At 42.9% G+C, this 22,747-nt stretch overlaps 2 protein-coding genes across 2 annotated transcripts in view; both read left to right on the top strand.

Annotated features, from left to right (window-relative positions):
- slc17a7a (solute carrier family 17 member 7a) overlaps positions 1–11,787 on the top strand; it is a gene marked incomplete at both ends in the record, with an annotated part of 25,239 nt that extends 13,452 nt beyond the window's left edge. The window contains 12 exons of the mRNA XM_080774851.1: positions 1–161; positions 1,038–1,156; positions 3,201–3,315; positions 3,688–3,775; positions 3,937–4,027; positions 4,762–4,900; positions 6,402–6,551; positions 7,062–7,194; positions 8,578–8,688; positions 9,162–9,289; positions 9,960–10,029; positions 11,507–11,787. The exon at positions 1–161 is cut by the window's left edge and continues 92 nt beyond it. Coding sequence (XP_080630977.1) covers positions 1–161; positions 1,038–1,156; positions 3,201–3,315; positions 3,688–3,775; positions 3,937–4,027; positions 4,762–4,900; positions 6,402–6,551; positions 7,062–7,194; positions 8,578–8,688; positions 9,162–9,289; positions 9,960–10,029; positions 11,507–11,787 — 1,586 coding nt within the window. The remainder of the gene's footprint in view (positions 162–1,037; positions 1,157–3,200; positions 3,316–3,687; positions 3,776–3,936; positions 4,028–4,761; positions 4,901–6,401; positions 6,552–7,061; positions 7,195–8,577; positions 8,689–9,161; positions 9,290–9,959; positions 10,030–11,506) is intronic.
- Positions 11,788–16,781: 4,994 nt separating this feature from the next.
- On the top strand, positions 16,782–22,747 carry LOC308323239 (GTPase KRas). Its single transcript, XM_080774931.1, has 5 exons — positions 16,782–17,064; positions 17,295–17,407; positions 18,774–18,952; positions 20,886–21,045; positions 21,548–22,747. The coding sequence occupies exons 2-5, from the start codon at positions 17,297–17,299 to the stop codon at positions 21,662–21,664; spliced, it is 567 nt and encodes a 188-aa protein (XP_080631057.1). The 5' UTR covers positions 16,782–17,064; positions 17,295–17,296; the 3' UTR covers positions 21,665–22,747.

Here is a 22,747-nt window from a genome sequence, read left to right as displayed (position 1 = left end):
TGGACTGTACCTGCTGCGGCTTGCCCCGGCGCTACATCATCGCCATCCTGTGTGGCCTGGGATTCTGCATCTCCTTTGGCATCAGGTGTAACTTGGGCGTTGCCATTGTTAGCATGGTCAATGACCATACAGTCTTTAAGGGGAATAAGGAGGTACTTGTGGTAAGTGGCGAATAACAAACCACAGTATGTGTAATTTGGTGTGGCTGCAAAGTGTGCTAATTGTGATTTGTTAACTACTGGGATAACATTGTAATCCTTAGGGATCCATATTTTGATAGGGAAAACTCAAAAAAAAAATTAGACAAGTTTAAACTATTCAGAATATGAAATAAATATAATTGCATTCACGTGGCGTAGGGAAAGTATTTGCCCTTCATTACTGATTCTGAACACCACAATCTGATGTTATTAGAATTGTTTGACTATGGTTGCATCCAAAAAAGCCTTGACTAAAAAGTGTCTTATAAATGTTATACCAACTATAAATGAATGGATTGATAGATTTATTATGGAGAGAATTACAGAGGTCAAAAGTCTTCACGGACAACTGGTTTAGATGGATTACTCATGTCTACCACCTGATTTTATTTAATGTCATTAATGGACTTTGTTCACCTGTTGAAGTGGATGCACCTGTTGTAGGTACTGATGAGTGAGTGCAGAGGCAGATATCTCCCCTTATGTGTATTTGTATATTGTTTGTTTGGTTGTATGTATGTATCGTTCTAGTCTTGTATGTTTGTTTAAAATAGAATGAAAAGTAAATGAAAATTAAATAAATAATAATAATTGTTTGAGAAACGTCATCTGCAACAAAGGGTCCCTCTCGTCCCCTAAAAGTCAACGATTCTGTCAGGAGAGACCGAAGTTCTCACAGTCGAGTCGTCATTCAAGACGTATTTTTTGGCAGGGTCGAAAACTTTAGCGTTTTACCTTACCTTATAAGCACTATTAGTGACTATCACATTGCAAGATGTCCACTTCCTGTAGAACAGCGTTTAATGTGATTGTGACCTGTGATGTTTGTCGTTCCAGGCTGCTCAGTTCACATGGGATCCCGAGACAGTAGGGATGATCCATGGATCCTTCTTCTGGGGTTACATTGTTACACAGATTCCGGGTGGCTTTATATGTCAAAGATTTGCAGCCAACAGGTGAGCATCTCCACAACAACTTTCAACAAGGGCCAGTATCATAGAAGCATGCAAACAGCCAAGAGAAGCGTTGATGTCAGTTGACATCATAATTTTTAAACTACTGCAATAATGCAGGGAAGCTTCAAAAGCAATTAGTCTCTATATTCTATATTGAATAGGCGAGCGGGCTGTAGCTGAGAGGCCGCCTGGAAAAAAGAAGGTCCCCAGTTTGCGTCCCGGTTTTCAGTCTATGTGTCACAGTGTCCCTGAGCAAGACACTTAACCCCCTAACTGCTCCCTGAGACACTGCGCCCCTTGCTCCCACTGCTCCAGATACTTAGTACGGGTTCAATGAACTTCAATGTAGATCATGACACATTTGACTGTGTACATGCAAATGTACAGTGACAAATACCACATAGGAGTGCAGAACAGATGTTTTGTTTTGTTTTATGTATAATCATTAATCAATAATGTATATATATATCTTTTAAAAAAAAGATGGAGTGCCATGATTTTTGTAGTTTTTCTGTTTTGTTGCGACAGCACGTCACAATTACTATGAAAACGTGCATTTCCCATCAGTCAGTCCGTGCCCATATATGGAGATCCCTGATGTCATAAATATTGGCCAGCAACTCTACATCTGACCTCAAACCCTTAGATCTCCATATATGGATGGAGCTGACCTGTTCTGACATTCCATATGTTGATCCTTCCCCATCCATCCTTCCTCTTCGATGTCTCCCTTTTGACTGATACCTGTCCATTCAAACTCTAGATGGGCCTGCCCCAAATTTTGCTATATATATTTTTTTTTTGCCTTTCTTTCTTCAGCGATCCTATAGACCGGTTTCGCACATGCACATTGCCGTTCACTTCTTGTATACAGGCTGACTAAAAAGCGGATTAATATAAATTGATTACGGTTCACAACTGTGTTCTGTACACACTCGTATCACTCTGGTTGCAGTGCGATGAAAAAACGTTCCGCATAGCTTATGCTGTCTATGGGGACACAGTTTTTAGAATCGTAATATCTCGGATTCTTCATTTTGGCTCAAAACAAGCTTGATTTGCACCTCATTTCTCTAAACGATATTATCCCCAGACCCCATTTACAAAATGTATGTTTTGGGGTGAATTAAATAACATTCACGGGACCCGTTACATAGTGAATATTCACTTCCTGATTATTGGTTTCCGAGTGAAACCACTTTAAAAAATAAATGGTTCTCCATATTAAATGACTCATGGCTGGCGGCCCTGGAGTACACAATTCAGCAATCAGATGGTTTTGTCGGTGGTCAATGAAATTCATGAACTGGTGTGTGTGGCCACATAAAATCATAATTTTAACACTTTCTGTTTTTTAGGTAATCTTCCTCCTAGTATAATCATAGTACCTGATGATCATGTTTTAGGGGGAGGAAAAATCACGGCACTCCATCTTTAACCTTGACCATTGACCACCAAGTGTCAGATATGGGTTGGATATCTATTACATTATTTTAAATTACTGTTTTGTGAACTTTTTGCACCCACACACACACACACACACATCCAGGGTTCTGCCTGTCATGGATGATATTGTTTACTATTATTTGCCTATCATATTCAGCATGGAACTCACCCGGCTGAGCAAGCCACCCAGCCTCTAGCTCAGCTAATGCCTTGCTCTAGCCAAACTCAAACCTGGAGCTGACATACTGTATCAGTGCTTTGCAGAAACATACAGTGGCTATGTTTCTTCTCAGTGGCTTTGTTTCTTCTCTGTTTGCAGTTCATAGTAGTGCAGTATATGCCAGTGGTTCTCAAATGTAATTCCAAAGACCCCCATAACTCTCTGAGTTACATATAGGCTGTAACTGGGTCCATTTGGAACCCTCCTCAAGGCCCTGAGGGGTCCCCACTTTGAGAGCCGCTGCAGTATACAGGCTTTGTCCAGTGAACTTGGAATGCTTTTTTTGGCTGTGAGTTATTGAGCACAGACTTCCAGTTTGCGTTGGAGGTGTCAAGCGCTCAGTTTGATGCGGTGTGTTTGTCTTTGTGTGGGTTTCAGGGTGTTTGGCTTCGCTATAGTGGCCACGTCCTGCCTTAACATGCTCATTCCAGCTGCAGCTCGCTGCCACTACAGCTGCGTTATCCTGGTCAGGATATGCCAGGGACTTGTCGAGGTACGCACTACTGTGTGGATCTGTCTGACTGGTGTACGTGTGTGCTTTTGCGTTACATTTGTATACGCTCTCAAAGTTACAAAAGGATGAATTCAGACAACTGAAGTGTTGCTGTGTACTGTATGTGCACGTTGTACATGTGGGTGTCGTTTGTGTGTGTACTGTCTGCGTCCGTCTGTGTGTGTGTGTGTGTGTGTGTGTGTGTGTGTGTGTGTGTGTGTGTGTGTGTGTGTGTGTGTGTGTGTGTGTGTGTGTGTGTGTGTGTGTGTGTGTGTGTGTGTGTGTGTTTGTGTCTGTATTTGGCCAATGTACGTGAACTTGAGTGCAATGCGATGACGTGAGCCTGTTTGCTTCTTGTGTTGCGTCCCACAGGGGGTCTCATACCCAGCCTGCCATGGGATCTGGGCTAAGTGGGCCCCCCCTCTGGAGAGAAGTCGACTGGCCACGACAGCTTTTTGTGGTGAGACGTCTAGATTAAGAAGCGAGCACTATATTCCTTTAATCCTTTCTCTGTTTCTGCTAATCACACACATGACAATAAATTAAGATAATCAAAGTTTACCCATATGAGCAAGTTGTAATGAAATGTCTTGTATCTCTGTATTCCACTGTGTCCTATAGGGTCCTATGCAGGTGCAGTGGTTGCCATGCCTTTAGCTGGGATACTGGTGCAATACTGCAGCTGGTCTTCAGTATTCTATGTCTATGGTCAGTACAGTAATTATGTATTTTATTAGGATAATGTGTGTGTGTGTGTGTGTGTGTGTGTGTGTGTGTGTGTGTGTGTGTGTGTGTGTGTGTGTGTGTGTGTGTGTGTGTGTGTGTGTGTGTGTGTGTGTGTGTGTGTGTGTGTGTGTGTGTGTGTGTGTGTGTGTGTGTGTGTGTGTGCGCGTGCGTGCGTGCATTTTGGAAATGTTCAGACAAGCTGTGCTTGATTTCATTTACATGACATACAATACACAAAAGGTGTGACAGACCTTCCTCTGGGTGTTGTGGGATGAAATTTTACAGATATGCACCACCTTATTAAAATGGATGTGGTATCTGGTTTATACCATACACTCTAGTTCTATTACATGAAATACTGTTAAAACTGGGAGAGCACTCGAGGAAGTTTGTAAGACATGGGTTCATATTCGTATTTGGTCCAACGGAGCATTGGTCCGAACGACAACCTACCTCAAACCCTCACCCTAACCCTAACCTCCCACAGGGCAGCACACCTAAACCTAACCCCAACCCTCTCCCGACCCCCAACGCACCTCGGACCAATGCTCCTTCGAACCATAGTATGCCTCCCCACCAGCCAGCAGGCCGATGTGCTCCACACAGGGCTGACGCCCCAACTGACAAAGTTACATTGATGAATCAATTATAGGATGACTCTACCCTCCTTTCTCTCTCTCTCTCTCTCTCTCTCTCTCCCTCCCTCCCTCTCCCAGGCAGCTTTGGGATATTCTGGTATTTATTCTGGGTTCTGGTGTCATACGAGAGTCCTGCTGCCCATCCTACCATCACACCAGAGGAGAGGACATACATAGAAGATGCAATTGGAGAGTCGGCAGGGTTCCTTGATCCTCTAAAGGTATATGACTCTGGTTGTGAAACACAAATTCTGCACAGAAATATACCCAGAAATATGTGTTCTGTTTTCACAACATGGTACTTTGTAAAGAAAAGTGTTCATGTATGACAGTAGCCTACTTCATTAGACCCCTTGGTGTGGTTTTTATGTGCAATGATGTCTTCCCTTTGCTGAAACCTTGACAGTCACACGTGCCAATGAAAAAAACTGTAATATACATCACACTATCAGCCCCTCCCCCTTTATCATACAACTACAGCTGTGGGTGCGGCTTCAATTCAGGTGGATTACCAGTGCCACCCATCACCACGCACCAGGCAAACCAGGCATACTTAATGAACTGGTACCCACATAAAAACAACATTTTAACAAATACTGTACATGTTTTTGAAATAATTCTCCCTCCTTATATAACAATAAGACCTGATGATCATGTTTTAGGGTGGAAGAAAATCATGGCACTATTTGGCAAATTTGCTTTGAAGTAAAACTCCAGTTTTTCCATAATGCTAAGTCAGTCAATCCAGCACTCTGTGTTGTGGAGACAGAAATGGAAGGCTACACTGTACACAGGCGTGAAAAAGTACTCTTTTTTTTACTTGAGTAAAAGTATCTAAGTAAGGCGGAAGTGGTTAATGTTTTGTAATAATAATCTAAATCTACTCAAAAAGTAACTAGTACAATATTTAGATCTGAGATGTAGTGGAGTATAAGTAAAAGTATTGGAAATTGGAAATACTCAAGTAAAGTCCATCTATCCATCCAGCTTCAACCGCTTATCCCAGTCGGGTCGCAGGGGCAACAGCTCCACCAGAGAGCTCCAGATGTATCTCTCCAGAGCAACATTAGTATTTCCTCCTGGGGTCTGGGGATCGCGAGGGGTTCCAAGGCCAGTGAGTTGATGTAAAAGTAAAAAGTAAAGTACAAATACCTCAAAATTGTACTTAAGTAAATGTCCTCAGTTACTTTCCACCACTGTGGACTAGGGCAGTGGGCACCAGAGCATGGACAGTGAACAGTGACTTTGGGGTATTCAGGAAAGGACCATGTTCAGATTGTGTCAGAAAATGTGTCAGTAATATAATCAAAACATTTATGCATTGATCGATGATTAATGGCAAATTGTTTAAGCATTTGCATGCATTTACACATTTTGACAGTGGAGCATTTCTCTCTCTCTCTCTCTCTCACTCACACACACGCACACGCAAGCACACACACACACACACGCACGCACGCCCGCGCATGCACGCCCGCGCACGCACGCGCACACACACACGCACGCGCGCACACACACACACACACACACACACACACACACACACACACACACACACACACACACACGCACACACGCACACACACACACACACACACACACACACACACACACACACACACAGAGAGAGAGAGAGAGTCACCTGCCTCTAGTGTTTAGCAGTGTCATTGTAACGTGTCATCTGAGTGAATCTCAATCATATCCTATTCCTCTTGGTGTCAGAAATTCAAAACCCCATGGAAGCACTTCTTCACCTCCATGCCGGTGTATGCCATCATTGTAGCCAACTTCTGCAGGAGCTGGACTTTCTACCTGCTGCTCATCAGCCAGCCAGCCTACTTTGAGGAAGTCTTTGGTTTTGAGATCAGCAAGGTGAGACTACAGTATTGGCCTGCATACAGAATAATGTTACTGTATGTGCATAATGCATATGTCATCATTGTCATGTGTACTACAAGTTAGATAGAATGTTATGCTATTCCTCTGCAATGCCTTGCTACACTCTAACACTCTGTGCCGTACATTTGATTCTCTTATGTTCACATTTGAAAATCTGCTGTATGAACTCACACACACACACACACACACACACACACACACACACACACACACACACACACACACACACACACACACACACACACACACTTTCGACCACTTTAACAGACTTGATATCAAAACGGCAGGCAGAAGCAAAGTTTGTCTCGCCTTTGCTGCCGTAGTCTGTGTTGGGTTGGGTGTGTGTTTCTTTGTTTACTTTTTACCCCCGGATAGGCAAGGGATGAGGAACAATGAGAAGAGGTCACTGGGGCTTCTTTAACACCTCCACCTCTCTCTCTCTCTCTCTCTCTCTCTCTCTCTCTCTCTCTCTCTCTCTCATAGGTGGGCATGGTGTCAGCCTTGCCCCATCTGGTGATGACCATCATTGTGCCCATTGGTGGACAGTTGGCAGACTACCTGAGAACCCACAACCTGATGTCCACCACCAACGTCAGGAAGATGATGAACTGTGGAGGTGAGAGGGCAGAAGAGACAGGGCGGTCGATCAGAGGCGAGGGAAATTGTAATTAAAGAAAAGGTTGCCCAGCCAGAGGGGCAGAGTGTCCAAAACATGTATTTGCTCATATAATGTATGGAGATAAATGAATTAGGCTCATCTTTATTATTTGTTTTATTCTGGTATTTTCATGCCTTTATTCAGTGGTGACATGTGGAGAGACACAGGAAATAGCAGGGGGGGAGAGAGGGAAGGACATGCAGTCAGATTCAAACGTGGGCTGGCTGCAGCAAGGACTGAGCCTTTATAAGCTATGCACTGGGGTGCGCCATAAATGAAATCTTTGCGGTTACATCTGCTGTTCTGAAATTATATGGACTTTATTCCCCCATTTTTTCACCCAGAGAAGTCAAAAACAAAACAAAGATTACCCCAACCCTGGAGACAATGATGAAAAACGTATAATAAACATTAAATAATAAAAGAAACATAAATGAAAAATGGCAATTGAATGAACTTGAATATATTGTTATTATTTGACATATAGCTAGGTGAAGGGGGCGAGGGAGAAGCTAACAATCTCATTTGGCAGGAGGAAGCTGGCACATATATCAAAAATGTGGTCAACACCTTTCCACTTTTAGACAACCAGCTACTGAATTCAGAAACTTGCATTTAGAGCTAGTGGACCCTGATGAAGGCCTCCTGGCAAAACACCTTGTGTAGAAGCAAGTTTTTACAGTTGGTCACCTGTGTTCTTTATTCAATATGATGGATTAATAAAGGTTTTTTAAATTTAAACTGAACAGAGCTGCCTTTGACCTTTTCTTAAGTTTGCTGTCTGATTTACCACTCTGAAGGTTTATAAGGCAATCACTTTAGACTTTTGAACGTTTGGTTATAAACTAACACTGCTGCCAGAGCTACTGTAAGACAATTATGAATCAACTTTGTTTTTATTATGAATCTATTTTATTCTTATGATTAAATAATAGTTTATTAGTATTAACATATTATGGTAAATGGTGAATATCCAAGGCACTTTACAGTACATAGATTGTTCATTACATTCACCCATTCACGCACACATTCACACACCGATGGCAGAGGCACCAACCTGCACATCAGGAGCGATTAGGGGTTCAGAGTCTTGCTCAAGGACACTTCGACACTCTCTCTGGGGGAGCCCAGGTTCGAACTGGGAACCTTGCAGTTCCCATCCGGCCACTCTATCCCTGAGCCAATGCCACCCCCCCATATGCATGTAAACACATCGAACCTGACAAAGGGAGGGGGAGATATATAATAGTAGCTGTTCTGGCCACCAGGAACGAAGTCGACGAGTGCCCAGCGAGGAGAGTTCTAAGCGTTTCTGATATTTACTTTCTAAATGTCTTTCAGGATTTGGAATGGAGGCCACTCTACTGCTGGTGGTGGGTTTCTCTCACACAAAGGGTGTTGCCATTTCCTTTTTGGTCCTTGCTGTGGGCTTTAGTGGGTTTGCTATCTCAGGTAAGGAGTTTAACAACCAAACCCAAAGACAGTTTCATAATAATGAATATTATGTTTTAGCATAGATTGAAACTTGAGACTATTTTAATGAATGGACTTAAATTTATTTTATCCTAGAGTGAATTTAGTTTGGTTTAATTTGAAAGAGGATGTCCCTGATCCCTGACTATAATTAGAAATGCAACTGGAACATTACTCCAACTATATTACTCTAAAACTGGCAGAAACAATATCAATGTATGTACAGTATATATATTTGTTCTGATATTGACACGAATTCCACTTCACCACAGTTGTTAAACCCTTGAACAGGGCCCTTTCCATTGTGTTTTATATTACACACAGGCTTTGGCTCTATGGCTTATAACCATTCATCTGTGTGGCTCTATAAAGATTAGTGGTTAACCCACTGAGCCTGACAGCCTGTCATCATAGAACTAGTCACAATGCAGTTCTATCGTTCTTTCACTCAGGGTTCAACGTCAATCATTTAGACATCGCCCCTCGCTACGCCAGCATCCTGATGGGCATCTCCAATGGAGTGGGAACACTATCTGGAATGGTGTGCCCTCTCATAGTCGGAGCCATGACAAAACACAAGGTACATCAGCTCCGTTCTAAAATGCAAACGTACTTTTGCATCTTGAACTTGAATGAAATGAAATGAATAGCAATATAAAAACACACAATTACAAAAGAAACAATGATGAATCTAAACGGTGCAATTAACATAAGGTTCTGTGGGAAATATAGCATGGTTACTAGTACTACTGAGATTTAAATGTGTAAAGGTTACCCAGTAACAATATCTCAGGGTCTAGCTGGAAGGTAAACCCATGTATCTTTGATAAACGACCGCAAGCTAATTGGAGAACAAGGGGAAAAAGTGTATTCGTTTTCCCCTTGTCCAAACCACACCTACACCTGTCCGGCAGAGAGGTGGGACATTGGGCTTATAATTGTGGTGTTTGGATGGGTTCTGTAGAGTTGATTCCAGAATTGGATTAATCTATTTCTAGAATTGAGTGTAGACATAAAGCCGTCCATATATAAATTACTCCACATCTCCCCCATACAAGCTGATTTGCAAATCTTTCGCCCATTTTCACATTTGTCCAAACGTTATAGCTGACATATGAGTATCATACCTTTTATAAGTAAATATGAACAATTGTTGGCTCACACCATAACTGTTGAATTTAGTCGCTCCGGCCATGACATTTGATAAAAATCTAATTGTCCATGATTGAGCCTGTTTTCCTCATTTTCAGACACGTGACGAGTGGAAGTATGTCTTCCTCATCGCCGCCGTTGTTCACTATGGGGGAGTGATTTTCTATGGTAAGTACAGTATAAAGCCTGATTTATGATCTAGTAGTGACATGGGATATGTTGCTCGACAAAATAACGTATTTTCACCTCTGGGTTACGAAACAAAACAACAAACAACTATTGGCCATAAGCCTGAGAGAATAGATGTTAAAATGATCCAGTGTTGGATAATGGCCAATCTCCATTGGGAGAGAGTTCCACAGGGTGGGAGCAGCCACACTGAAGGATCTGTCCCCCAAGGTTTGCTTGTTTGTTTTGGGAACAGAGGAGGTCCAAGTCTGTGGACCGCAGGTTCCGTGACAGAGTAGGTTTATGGAAGAGGTCTGAGTCATATACTACTGTATGTTAAAGCCTATACCCATAGCCGCCCTATACTATAGTGAGCAATATTGCTTGGAGCAATCTATTTCTAAACTATTGCTTGGAAGTATGTGCCATTGGCAAAGGTTGGTCATAGTAGTAGAAACTAAATATTGTGATTGATTTAATTGTTTGACTGGTTTGACTGATTTTAGACTGTTGAAAATAGTTTGAGCTGTCTGGGACCGTTTGAAAATAGACAGCCATTAACTGAATTCTAAACCCATAAATGTAACCTGAACAGACGCAAATGAGTATTATGAATGTGGGGATAGTCTGGTAGTGCAGCTAGTTAGTATACTGACCATATGCTCTCACAAGCACACTAGATTGAGTCTAACTCCCATCACATGCCTCCTCTTGCTCTGCCCTTGTGTCTTGTCTCTACTCCTATATAAATAAATGATATCAACTCCCTCTTTAAATTGAAAAGAGGAAGCACTCAAAGCAGTTTATATATTGTCCTGTCAGGCAGAAACCTTGTATGGCCCTTTCACAGGCCCTAGTGTCACATCAGGCCCCTCTCATGCCACTGGATGTGCCTGACAGCCCTGTGACAGGGCTGTGAGTGACAGGGCCTGACATCCCTACTGACATACTGATACTGACCATGATATACTGGAATACTGCCAATTATATACTGACCATGATACTTACATGATACTGATGACATGATACTACTGACCATGATACTAACAATGATACTGAGATAATAGTGGCATGATACTGACCCTGACATGATAATGACATCCTCAGTTGAATCCAAGGAGGGGTACCCTGGGCGCAGCCATTGCTGTGGTGTAATCCGCACTGATTAGCTACACCTGGCCAACAGGGCTCTGCATACATGGATGGAGCAGTGCCCTGTTGGCCAGGTGTAGCTAATCAGTGCTGATTACACCTCAGCAATGGCTGCGCCTCTGTGGATTCGTCTATACAGACACAAATGTAAATCGAAACTGGTTGACAGAGCTATACAACCGTTATGCGTTTTTCTTTTCAGTGTGAAAAAGTATTTTTGAGGGTTCTGGTGTATTGCGAGGCATCCAAAAAGCCCCATGCTTCCAAATGACTGTGGGCCCCATACGAGGTAGCAATATGTTGTGTTGTTTTTCTGTTGCTATAGGAATCTTTGCCTCCGGGGAGAAGCAACCGTGGGCAGACATAGAAGACACCAGCGAGGAGAAGTGTGGCATCATCGATGAGGATGAATTGGCCAATGAAACGGAGGACATGTACCGCGGGGGCGGGCAGTACGGTGCCATGAGCCAACCGGTGGCCGGTGCCAACGGGGCCGGCGGGGCTGGGGCAGGATGGGTATCGGACTGGGACAAGACAGAAGAGTATGTGCAACCCGGACACAACTCTTACCGGCACGAGGGGGGGTCAGAGAGGGAGCTGACATAGAGGATGAAGGCATTTCAACTTAAAGAGGAGAGAAGGATAAACATGGCATGGAGGAGGGGTCGATGCAACACTGAATGGAACTCTTGTGTGCTTCGGTACAGTATTTACAACTGCACATGGGGATTCGTATGGATATTAATCTGATTCATTGTTTGCGTGCGTGTGTGTGTGTGTGTGTGTGTGTGTGTGTGTGTGTGTGTGTGTGTGTGTGTGTGTGTGTGTGTGTGTGTGTGTGTGTGTGTGTGTGTGTGTGTGTGTGTGGGTGGGTGGGTGTGTTTGTGTGCACATGTGTAGGTAATACAGTAGTTAATGTACATATATATATATATTCGACAGTCCAAGATCATCTCCCAGAATTCTTCCTCCTCCTGAGTCATTTGTGATAGGTCAACTCAGGAGTGATGTTTTCATGGAAGTACATTTCAGAGGAGATTCCCTATGTGGGTGTGTTTCATTAGTCGTTTAACACACTCTCTGTCTGATGGCTTCGCTTCGGGGAATACCATCTTAAGTGCCATTCCATTACTCTGAAAAACTCAAGTGAACTTTATGAGATCGACAACGAGGGCCAAGGGAACGAATATGTAACAGTGTCCACTCAAGAGGCGCATCTTAGCTAGAAGGCATTGTGCGCTGAACAACTAACCAACCTTGATTGACCCATGATCTATTATCGCATAGTGTACTGTCTGCATAAGGGTATTCCCTTTAAATCCCCCAATCCCCCAAGTGACCACTCACATCATGACGTATGGTGTTGTCTGCTGTGTATAAAGTGCGTTCAAAGAATTGAGGGTTCAACAACAACAAAAAGCTGTGTGAGTACATGCGTGTGTGCGTGCGTGCGCGTGTGTGTGTGTGTGTGTGTGTGTGTGTGTGTGTGTGTGTGTGTGTGTGTGTGTGTGTGTGTGTGTGTGTGTGTGTGTGTGTGTGTGTGTGTGTGTGTGTGTGTGTGTGTGTGTGTGTGTGTGTGTGTGTGTGTGAGAGAGAGAGAGAGAGAGAGAGAGAGAGAGCGAGAGAGTGCGAGAGAGAGAGAGAGAGAGAGAGAGAGAGAGAGAGAGAGAGAGAGAGAGAGAGAGAGAGAGAGAGAAAGAGTACAGTGAACACAAAGACACATTCCTGTAAAGAAACGTTCAAGCCACTGGCTATATTTTATGTTTAATAATACAGCAACATGTAATGTGGTGGATAAGAAGGTATGGGATCTTGTTTGTAACATTTTAACATTTTGGACACATTTTAAACCCAAACTAATTGAACAAATGGACCACTTTTCTTTTATTAAGTATTTTTTTTCCCTTTATCACTAATTACTTTATTTTTAACTTCTATCTATTTTTTAATTCAGAAAAAAAAGTAAAATGTATTACTGAATAGTCTAGTTCCACCCAACTGGGTGTTGCTGCATCCACTTCACCTTAAACTCCACCACATGCACCGACATTGCACTGACATTCCATATGGATCATTTGATTAGCGTGAGAGGACAATTAAATCAGATACTGTATGTGTGTTTTGCCAAAATGACTAAATCAACTTGATAGATGAACACAGATTTATTGAAGTATTGAGTACTCTTGAAGTGTAGTCTTTTTTTAATATGAAGCAAACTCATTTAGCTTGTGTGTGTGTACTGTGTATGTGGGGACTGGGAGGGGGGATTTTTTTGGTGTGTGCAAGTGTGCATAGCTGCACACGCAGACATGTGCACAACGGTGGTCTGTTGTCTCTGTAAATCTCACCTGGGTTTGACCTAACTAGGTCATGTCCATCCTGGGCTGTGGGTCACAATGCACATATTGTGAGTAATCGTCTGGTTATTGTGGCTTTCCATTTGATCTGAACTCTCCCTTTGGAAAGGTGGTCCAGAAGGAGTCAAGTGTGATACCTAACCACATAAAAGCCTATTTTAGTCATGTCACTAATAGGCGAAAATATCTGCCAAAATAACATATCGGATACAACACACAGTGAGCTTGTCGTGTGTACACGTGTGCGATAAACACAACATGTTGTGTTGTAAGCTTGTAGATTGGATTTAAAAGTTAAAGAACCACTGATATAGGGTTTGAGTGGTTCACAGTATTGGAGGTGGACGGTGGTAGATAGCATGGAATAATATAACATAGCTACACAGAAAGTCAGTGTTAATTATCCATTTGTAATTCAAAGTGTACAAAATGTAACCAAATGGAATGGTTTGATTTGTAGCCTACACTCACAGACTTAAACATTGAGGATTTTATTGCTGCGTAATATTCCAAGGCAGTTGCCTCGCTGCCTATTTCTCTGCCTTTGTACTCTGCATTTGCACATTGGTGTTGCATGCCGTATATATAGCAGATCTACAAGCTCACAACGGGTCACAGTCATGGCACGGTGTGAGCTTGTAGATCTGCTATTTACTGAGCATGACACCGGCACGCAACTAAGTATAGCTGAGGCTGAATTAATTGGATTCTCTGCGATTGGCTCATCACTCTCCTGTTGGCATTGTCATTGTACCTCCTGAAGCACAAGCTCCTCGTTCCCTATCTATCTGTGCTGTTTCAGTGTAGCGTCTCCCTGAATGTCAGTCATGTATGAGTTGGTCGGTCAGAGGTTGTTAGAGAGAGAAAGTGTCTGTCTGTGTGTGTGTGTGTGTGTGTGTGTGTGTGTGTGTGTGTGTGTGTGTGTGTGTGTGTGTGTGTGTGTGTGTGTGTGTGTGTTGGGTGCAGGTGCTGAAACATTGTGCGGTGAGCATGTTTTAATAATAGATTGTGGAGCACAGCAGTGCAGTGCCCCCTCCCCTTTCACCCTTTGACGCACACATGCAGTCTCCAGCCCCCCCCCCCCCCCCCCCCCCCTCGTGTGTGTGTATGTGCGTGCTTGCAACCCTTGCGTGCATGCATGCGTGTGTGAGAATCTGAAGTTGTGTATTTGTAAGTATAATGTTGGCACATTTTTATTTTATAAAACAATGTCTGATCGCTTATGGTCATTTACTGTAACTAATTCCATTCTGCGAGTCACTGTCGAATGTTGGCACACGTTCGCCCTGACTGAAATTCTTCAAAAATGTCAAAAGATTTGAAATAATTTTAAACATTTTGAAAAATAGCTCATCTGCAAGCAGATCACGATCATGGTGATATGCTACATGTACTGTTCGTGTTGTGAGCTAATAACTATAGGTCGAATATTTTTTTGATTGTTAATAGGGCGTAAGTAAAGACCAAGGAACTGGAATGCGAGACATCTCAACAATCATGAATGACGACTCCTGTGAACATGTTCTACTTCTTTTTTAAGTGTTGTATTGGTTTGTGTTTTGAATCTCTTCTGTTTTCATACATGTCCAGTGTTGTTTCCCCATGTCTTATGATGAAACGTTCGATTACCTGTGGGGAATACATGTAAGGAAAATAAAAAAATAATAAAAGTAAATACACGTATAAAAGAGTACAAATGTGGAATCTATGTATAAAAGATGTATATGTGAAATAAAATAATTTAAACAACTGTGTATTCAAATTTTGAATTATGAAAAAGTTTCAGTACTGATTTTAAGAAGGCATTTGTAGAATTGCCTCTTTCAGGCACAATGGCAATTCTCTCTCTCACTCTCTCTCTCTCTCTCTGTGCTCAGTCTCATGATGACAGATGGACACAGGATTATCTCAGTGATTTTAGGCAAAGATTAGAGAGGAGAGCAGATGCACTCTGTGGGAGAGGGAGGGGGAAACATGAGCGTCAGGGACGACAGAACATTACGCAGGACAAACCACAGGACATACATAGGGAGGAGCATAACTTATTGTGCGTGTGCGTGTGTTTGCGTGTGTGTGTGTGTGTGTGTGTGTGTGTGTGTGTGTGTGTGCGCGCGCGCGCGCGTGTGTGTGTGTTACAGTACAGACCAATCAATGAAAGTAAATAGGCCTATAGTAAAGATATATATTGGGTGTATGATGAAACAAGAAATTACTCAAGTCCTTATCAGCTTGCATTCCATTCTCTTGCATATTGTAGCCTACCTTAGTGGGGCTTTCTGTAGTTGCGTTTGCAGTCTCTAGTCATGGTGCGGTGGGGGAGAGGAGAGTGGGCTTAGTGTCCCAGCAAAAGGGTGAAATCTTAGAATAGTAAATGGCATAAATGGCCTACTAGTGTGCAAGCAGAGCGCGCAAGTACTGTTGACCGATACAAACTGTCAAATCTCAGCTTCTCTGTGAAGGAACGTTTGACATGTTGAATTAAGTTCAGTAAGTTCCTGCATAACTTCCGGGTTTGATGACGATGTCACATGCAATCCCTCTATAAGCTTTAGATCAGATATTATGCTTTCAATTACTGAACTAACCGAGTACTGTCCAGAGTTTTCTTCTTCACATTGCTAAATTGCAAATATCGATTTAGACTTTCACACAAACTTTCTTGGTTGATTGATCATTTATTGAATCGTACCTTTCCCATTTTCACTGTGTATAGTTCCAAACAACTGTTTTCCGAAATGATCCATCCATATCAGCCAATCATACATGAATGCACTTTTCATCGAGGTCACTCTGGTATAGTATTTTTAATTGGTTTAAAACTCACACAATGCCCGTTCCTTTTGGGCGTGGCTCGTATTTTATATATATATATAATTTTATGTTTTACATTTGGGTGGTCGCTAATTTGTACTTCTTCGCACTGCGGTGTCGCGCGCCAAAATAGCCGATATACAAGCTCACACCTCGTCACGTTCGAGACGCGCTGTGATCTTGTATATCGGCAATTTTCGTCGCGCGACACCGTAATGCGACGAAGTATGAAGGAATCGGGCTAGACAGAGACCATGACGTGTGATTGGACAACCTCTCCATCTAAAGGCGGGACTCAATTTGGTTCGTCTGTTGTGATTGCACCGTTGCGACGTCTGTCACATTTGCTGCCGTTTCATTGGTTGTTCGCCGAGGAAGACTTTCCGTGAAGACCTCCCCCCACGGAAAGGAATGAACCACAATGGAGTCCAAATAGAGCTCCGACTGACTGTTTCCTACAGTTTATTTTATTTATAACTTGTCCCTGCCTTTAATCTAGTCACTTTTTCATAGATATATATTCATATTCTGGTCCACGAGGTCTGTGAGATAAAGTACAGCGGGGCTCAAACTCCAAGTGTTTCTTCAAAGTGTTTTTTCTTTTGTTTTTTTTAACAAGGAAATCGTCTCAGGCTATGTAGCGAGCTAATCTCATTTTGTCATTTGTAATCTTTAGCGGCCTCTTTTTTATTGGCATTCTATAACACCGTTTAAGGTAAGGCTGCCTTACCTTTGCAAGACTTGACTTTATTGTCATTTGTCAGCGTATACCCGGATATATTAACACTTTTACAGCTAACTAAATGATTTAGTCAAAATAAATCTGGGTCACTCATTCACTCTCTGTAATGTTAAGGCCATGACAGCGCCTCAATGGGGGCAACCCACCAGGACCTGAAGTCTACAGTATGTGAAAACATGTCGCTGACACTAAATTTCTTTCAGGCATGACGGAGTACAAACTTGTGGTGGTTGGAGCAGGAGGTGTGGGAAAGAGTGCACTTACCATCCAACTCATTCAGAATCACTTCGTTGACGAGTATGATCCTACCATCGAGGTGAGAGTCTGACTGAGAGACATTGTTTGTTGTGAATTTTATGTCATGTCAAGTGAAATACACACCAGATCACACCTTATATTTCTGCTTCCCTGTGTCTACAGCTGATGTTTCTCAACCTTTTTATTTCAAGCACACAGATATTAGGATTTAGGCCATGATGGACACACTATATGTATATATGGATTTTATTATTGATATATATTTTTATCTCTGGGACCCCTTGCTACACACCTACACTGTAAAATCCTAGCAAAATGTGTTATACAGCATCACAATAATTGTAACCACTTTATCCGTTCATGGGATATAAAAAAAATAGCAGATCTACCATGTCCAAACAAATTTCTAGAAAATAAAATGGAAGATTTTGAATAATCTGTGATTTTTTTCTTCACACAAATGTCCTCTTCTCCGAGTTCCTGACACAACATTTTCAGATGGGATCTGCGACTTGACTTGGCACTGTCATGGACTGAATTCTCACTGTCATTCACTTCTGAGACATATTGTTAGGTCTGAATGTGTAGCTTAAATAAAACACCCCAGCCAAAAAAGAGCAGCACCTTAAGCCTTAACCACCTCAAAACCTTCTACGTCTGCCCTCTGCAAGGACTCCGTTAAAGAGTGTGATTGACAGAGGGACAAAAGAGGGCTTGTACCTATTATATTTTTATGCATGGACCTCGTCCTCCGACAGTATTAACCTACAGTATACTCGTCGAGGTGTAGTACATGGGAGGCCCTCTCATGTACTACACATTGTACTACATTTTGTGTGTGGGGTCACAGACACAATTTTGTTAGCCTGCCCAATCAATGGTGGCCTGCTCAAAGATGACCTGGGAGGTGTTCTGTGTAGATAATGATATACATAGGGTTTTCTGGGGGAAAATCCAGGCCTCTGCTTTTGATGTCCATTTGATCATTCATTTTTATCCCTGCTTCCGGCCAGACTGAATTAACCCATTTTGACCTGAGATCAGATTCTAAAAATGTCTTCTAAATCCTGACAGTTTTCTGTTTCTGTCAGTCGTTCTTTGATTTTTCAAAAATAGCAGACCTACAAGCTCATAGCCTGCTATTTTTCAATAGCTAAACACCAAAAGGGGTTCCCGCCCAAAATGGGTTAAATACTTAACATTTTCTGTTTTAGCTATTTGTCGTCCAGTACGACAAAGTATAAAGGGCTTAAAGGACCACGTCACCACTTTTCAAACTATCTTCATATAATTGGTCCTGTGGGCCGTTCAGAAACCTGTCTTCCAGTGACATCATCGTTAGGCAGATTTTTTTTTAGAAAAAGAGGTTAAGAAAATGTCCATATTTAATCAATCGAACCCTGACCAGTATGCGTTGTTTGCAGGACTCGTACAGGAAACAGGTGGTGATTGACGGGGAGACGTGTCTGCTGGACATCCTGGACACTGCAGGCCAGGAGGAGTACAGCGCCATGAGAGACCAGTACATGAGGACGGGAGAGGGCTTCCTTTGTGTGTTCGCCATCAACAACATCAAGTCCTTTGAGGACGTCCATCTTTACAGGTGCCAGTACATTACCAAGCAGCCACCATCTTAGAACAGTGGAACAACATTGAGACTAGTTGGGTAAAAAAACGTGCTTGTCCTAACTGGACGTTGTCCAAATGACTCATTTGTGAGTTTTATGCTGCAAGTTGGAGTTAAAGTTAGGGTGATATGACTTCAATGTAACAAGTCAATTATTTCAAACTTTTGCATCAATGAACTATTATGAAAAATATATATATTTGGAAAGGATCCCCATTCACTACCACCTGAAGAGCAGCTAGTCTTCCTGGGGTCCAAGTTGAGTTCTGCCAGGTCTTCTGGACTGCACCGGGAGGGTGTTGGCACATTCCAGTAGGTGGGACATTGTCTGTACTGATCCACAGCTGCACATGTCTTCTGTTGTGTAGTTCCAGACTTTCATCAGTGCTTTGCACCTCCCCTGTTCCACACGCAGTCTATTGAGTGACTTCCAGGTTGTCCAGACAAGGTCGTGGCCACTAGCTACTAGGCTTTTTGTTGGTGTTATTCCTCTGTTCAGCCACTTTGCCATTCATCTTGCCAGATGTTGGCCCTTGCTGCTTGTTTGTCTGGAGGGGCAAGACTGTCTGCACAAAACCGGCTCTAGATGGGAGCCTGTGTGGGGGTGCTATGTGGCCACGCAAAGGATGTCTACTGTCTATCTCCTGTGTTCTCCGTTCATCTTGAGCGATACACAGTCGTCTGATGTGTGGGGCAGAGATGCCGTCTAGCACCTAGAGAGAGGCACGGGACAGGTGTTGTCTTGACGCATCCTGTGATGATGTGACATGATGTGGTGTCATTTAGGGCTGTGAAGACCAATTTGGTGTGCCGTGATCGGCTCCAGCTTGAGCAGGCATACTTTGATGTAGAGAAAGACATCAAAGTATGTAGAGAAATGGCAGTTGCACGGATTGTTCACTTGGAGTTCACTAGTTTGCGCAGGATGTTATTGCCTTGGCTTTTGTGTTCTCCAGGTGTTTCTTGAAGGAGAGTGTCCTGTCCAGTGTAACTCCAAGATACATGGGGAGGGTAGGGTTGTACAGTTTGTGACCATCCCAAGTGTCTCTCAGTTCTTTTTAACTAATTTAACTGGACATAGAAGCGCCTGTTGTTGAGGAGGCTTTTGATGACTTGACAAGGGTCACCAGGCATGGCCAGTAGTTTCCTGAGTCTGACCATTGTGTGGTGTTGGACAGTGTCGTAGGCAGCAGAGAGATCTATGAATGCTGCTCCAGTTATTTGTTTTCCTTCAAACCCATCCTCAATGTGTTGGGTGAGGTTGAGTAGCTGTCCAGCACAAGAGCGGCCAGGGCAGAAACCAGCTTGGTCTTTAGTCAGCTTGGTGCCTATGAGTGGCATGAGGCGTTGGAGTAGCAGCCTCTCATAGAGCTTGTAGGTGATGCAGAGGAGGGAAATGGGTCGGTAGCTCTTTGGGGATGATGGGTCTTTGCCACGTTTGGGGATTGCAATCACTTTGGCCTTTCCCCAGACAGAAGGGATGGTCTTCTGTGCCATGCATGTGTTCAGCATCCCCAGGAGCCAGGTCTTTGCCTTAGGTCCCATGTGCTGTATCATTGGTGCTGTATCATTTCTGCCAGTATGTCCTCAATCCCTGCTGCTTTTCCGGGTTTCAACTTTCCTATTGCAGTTTCGAGTTCTTCTAGGTCGAAGGGTTTGGTGAGAGGGCTGGCTGATTGTGGTTGGACTGATACCACTGTGCGGCAGCGATGGTGTTCTCTTGTGGGTCAGCGGCGGTGTTGGTTATGACTGTTGGCCACCTACGCAATCCCAGAGATAAAAGAGAATGCTGCATCAAACTGGGGGTCCTTGAAATGAAAAAGAATCACTGGTCTAGGTTAGTGTTTCTCAAACCTCTAGTACAGGTAATGTAATGCTGAGGGTTTGCCTTGTCACTTCCCTTCCACAGAGAGCAGATTAACAGAGTAAAGGACAGCGACAGTGTGCCCATGGTTCTGGTGGGCAACAAAAGCGACCTGGGTACTCGAAGCGTTGAGTCGCGACAGGCATCGGAACTGGCCCGCAGCTATGGAGTTCCCTTTGTGGAGACCTCTGCCAAAACCAGACAGGTACCTGACCCAGTTCAATAACCTACACAAGTAGAACCCAATATATTCATCTCTCGCTGACACGTGCATGAGGGTTTATACCAGCGATTCAACATCAAACAATGTTCTTTCATTGATTTCCTGTAGATCAAACTGACTTTTGTTAAAAGACCCTACGAATGCCTTCTAAATCGGTATTCGACACTTTCAAGATATTTCTTAACTGTTGATGTGCTAATTTTGAATAGCCAATGCAAAAATCGAAAATAACACTTTTAAACAGGAAAGCATACATGTCAAGTCTTTAAACCTCTCTTTTTTCCAGGCATGGAATCCCTATTCTAGGCATGTCATTATTATATGACTTTAAAACTTATATTTTTGACGGAAATGTGACGTGTTGTGAGCTTGAAGATGGGGATATTTATTATTGAAATGGAGCTTAAGTTGTCAAATGTTTGTGTGCTTTACAGGGTCTATATTTGTGGGTCAAGGAATGATTATTTTCCATTCTCTCTCTCAGGGTGTGGAGGAAGCCTTCTATTCATTAGTACGGGAGATTAGGAAATATAAAGAGACCAACCGCAGCAACAAGAAGAGCAAGAAGACCACCAGAGTAAAACGCTGCACGTTATTATAGCGCCACACACACACACACACACACACACACACACACACACACAGAGCAACATCATCTGCCATAGCACTTGTCTAAAGCTATATTCACACTAGTGGCGACAAAATCTACAGAACCGCCAATAGTGGTCAGCTACATTGCTGCTGAGTTTCCGTTGAAGTGCTGCTCAAGCCGCACTGTGTAAATTATATTGGGTTAAATGGCACAGGGAACTGGTTAATGGCAAGAATGAGTTCCTCTTTATTTTACAGAACAGTGGGGAATGGAAATGGTGAACCGAAAACGTAATCGTTGACGCTTCACTGTGTCATTGGAGAGCAGGGGGAAAAAAGCTAAATCATGAACTACAAACTGACACCGGGCATTAGTTTGTAACTTTATCATGTCTCTGGCTTCTGTTGGAAGTGACTTATAGCCTGTTGCTTTGTCGCAGCTAGTGTGAAAGCAGCATAACTCTCACAGCACCTCTGTCACGTTGGAGATGGTCAACCATGCTCTGGACGGGGAAATGGAGATTGAAAATAGATTTTCCACTTCCGCTTCCTGCTGCCAACACATGTACTTTTACATCCACATGCCAGAGGTCAGCGTCCATTAACACTTGAACCCCAGCATCACTATTCTGGGGGGGGGACATTCGTCAAAAATTGCATATCTACAAGCTCTGTGAACGTGTAGATCTGCTATATTTGGTGAATTTATTTGGTGTATGGTGGGGGGGGGGGGAGCCGTCCGAGTAGTTGTAATTCATGTCCGTTTGACTAGCGGGTTTAAGTTGTTAATGCTGTGAATTTAACCGATTATGCATACTTTTCTTTTTTGATAATGAAACGATTAAAAAGGAAGGTGCCAATGATTTTTTTTTTTTTTTAACCACTTGAACCCTGCTGTTCCTATTTTGTACATGTAAGTCTATGGGCAAAAATTATAGATCTGCAAGCTCGTAGATCAGACATTTTCACTATTCGTCTTATGACAGTAATATTACCAGGCTTAAGGACGTCATAGATTTCAGTTTGAAGCTCAGCTTTTGTGAACACTTCAAATGTATTTGACCAAGAATTAAAAATGAAAATTATATTCTCA

This window comes from Protomyctophum bolini, assembly GCF_963924005.1.
Source record: "Protomyctophum bolini genome assembly, chromosome: 11".
Taxonomy (NCBI): Eukaryota; Metazoa; Chordata; class Actinopteri; order Myctophiformes; family Myctophidae; genus Protomyctophum; species Protomyctophum bolini.
The sequence above is the reverse complement of the archived record's forward strand: the minus strand, read 5'-3'. Positions and strand labels throughout refer to the sequence as shown.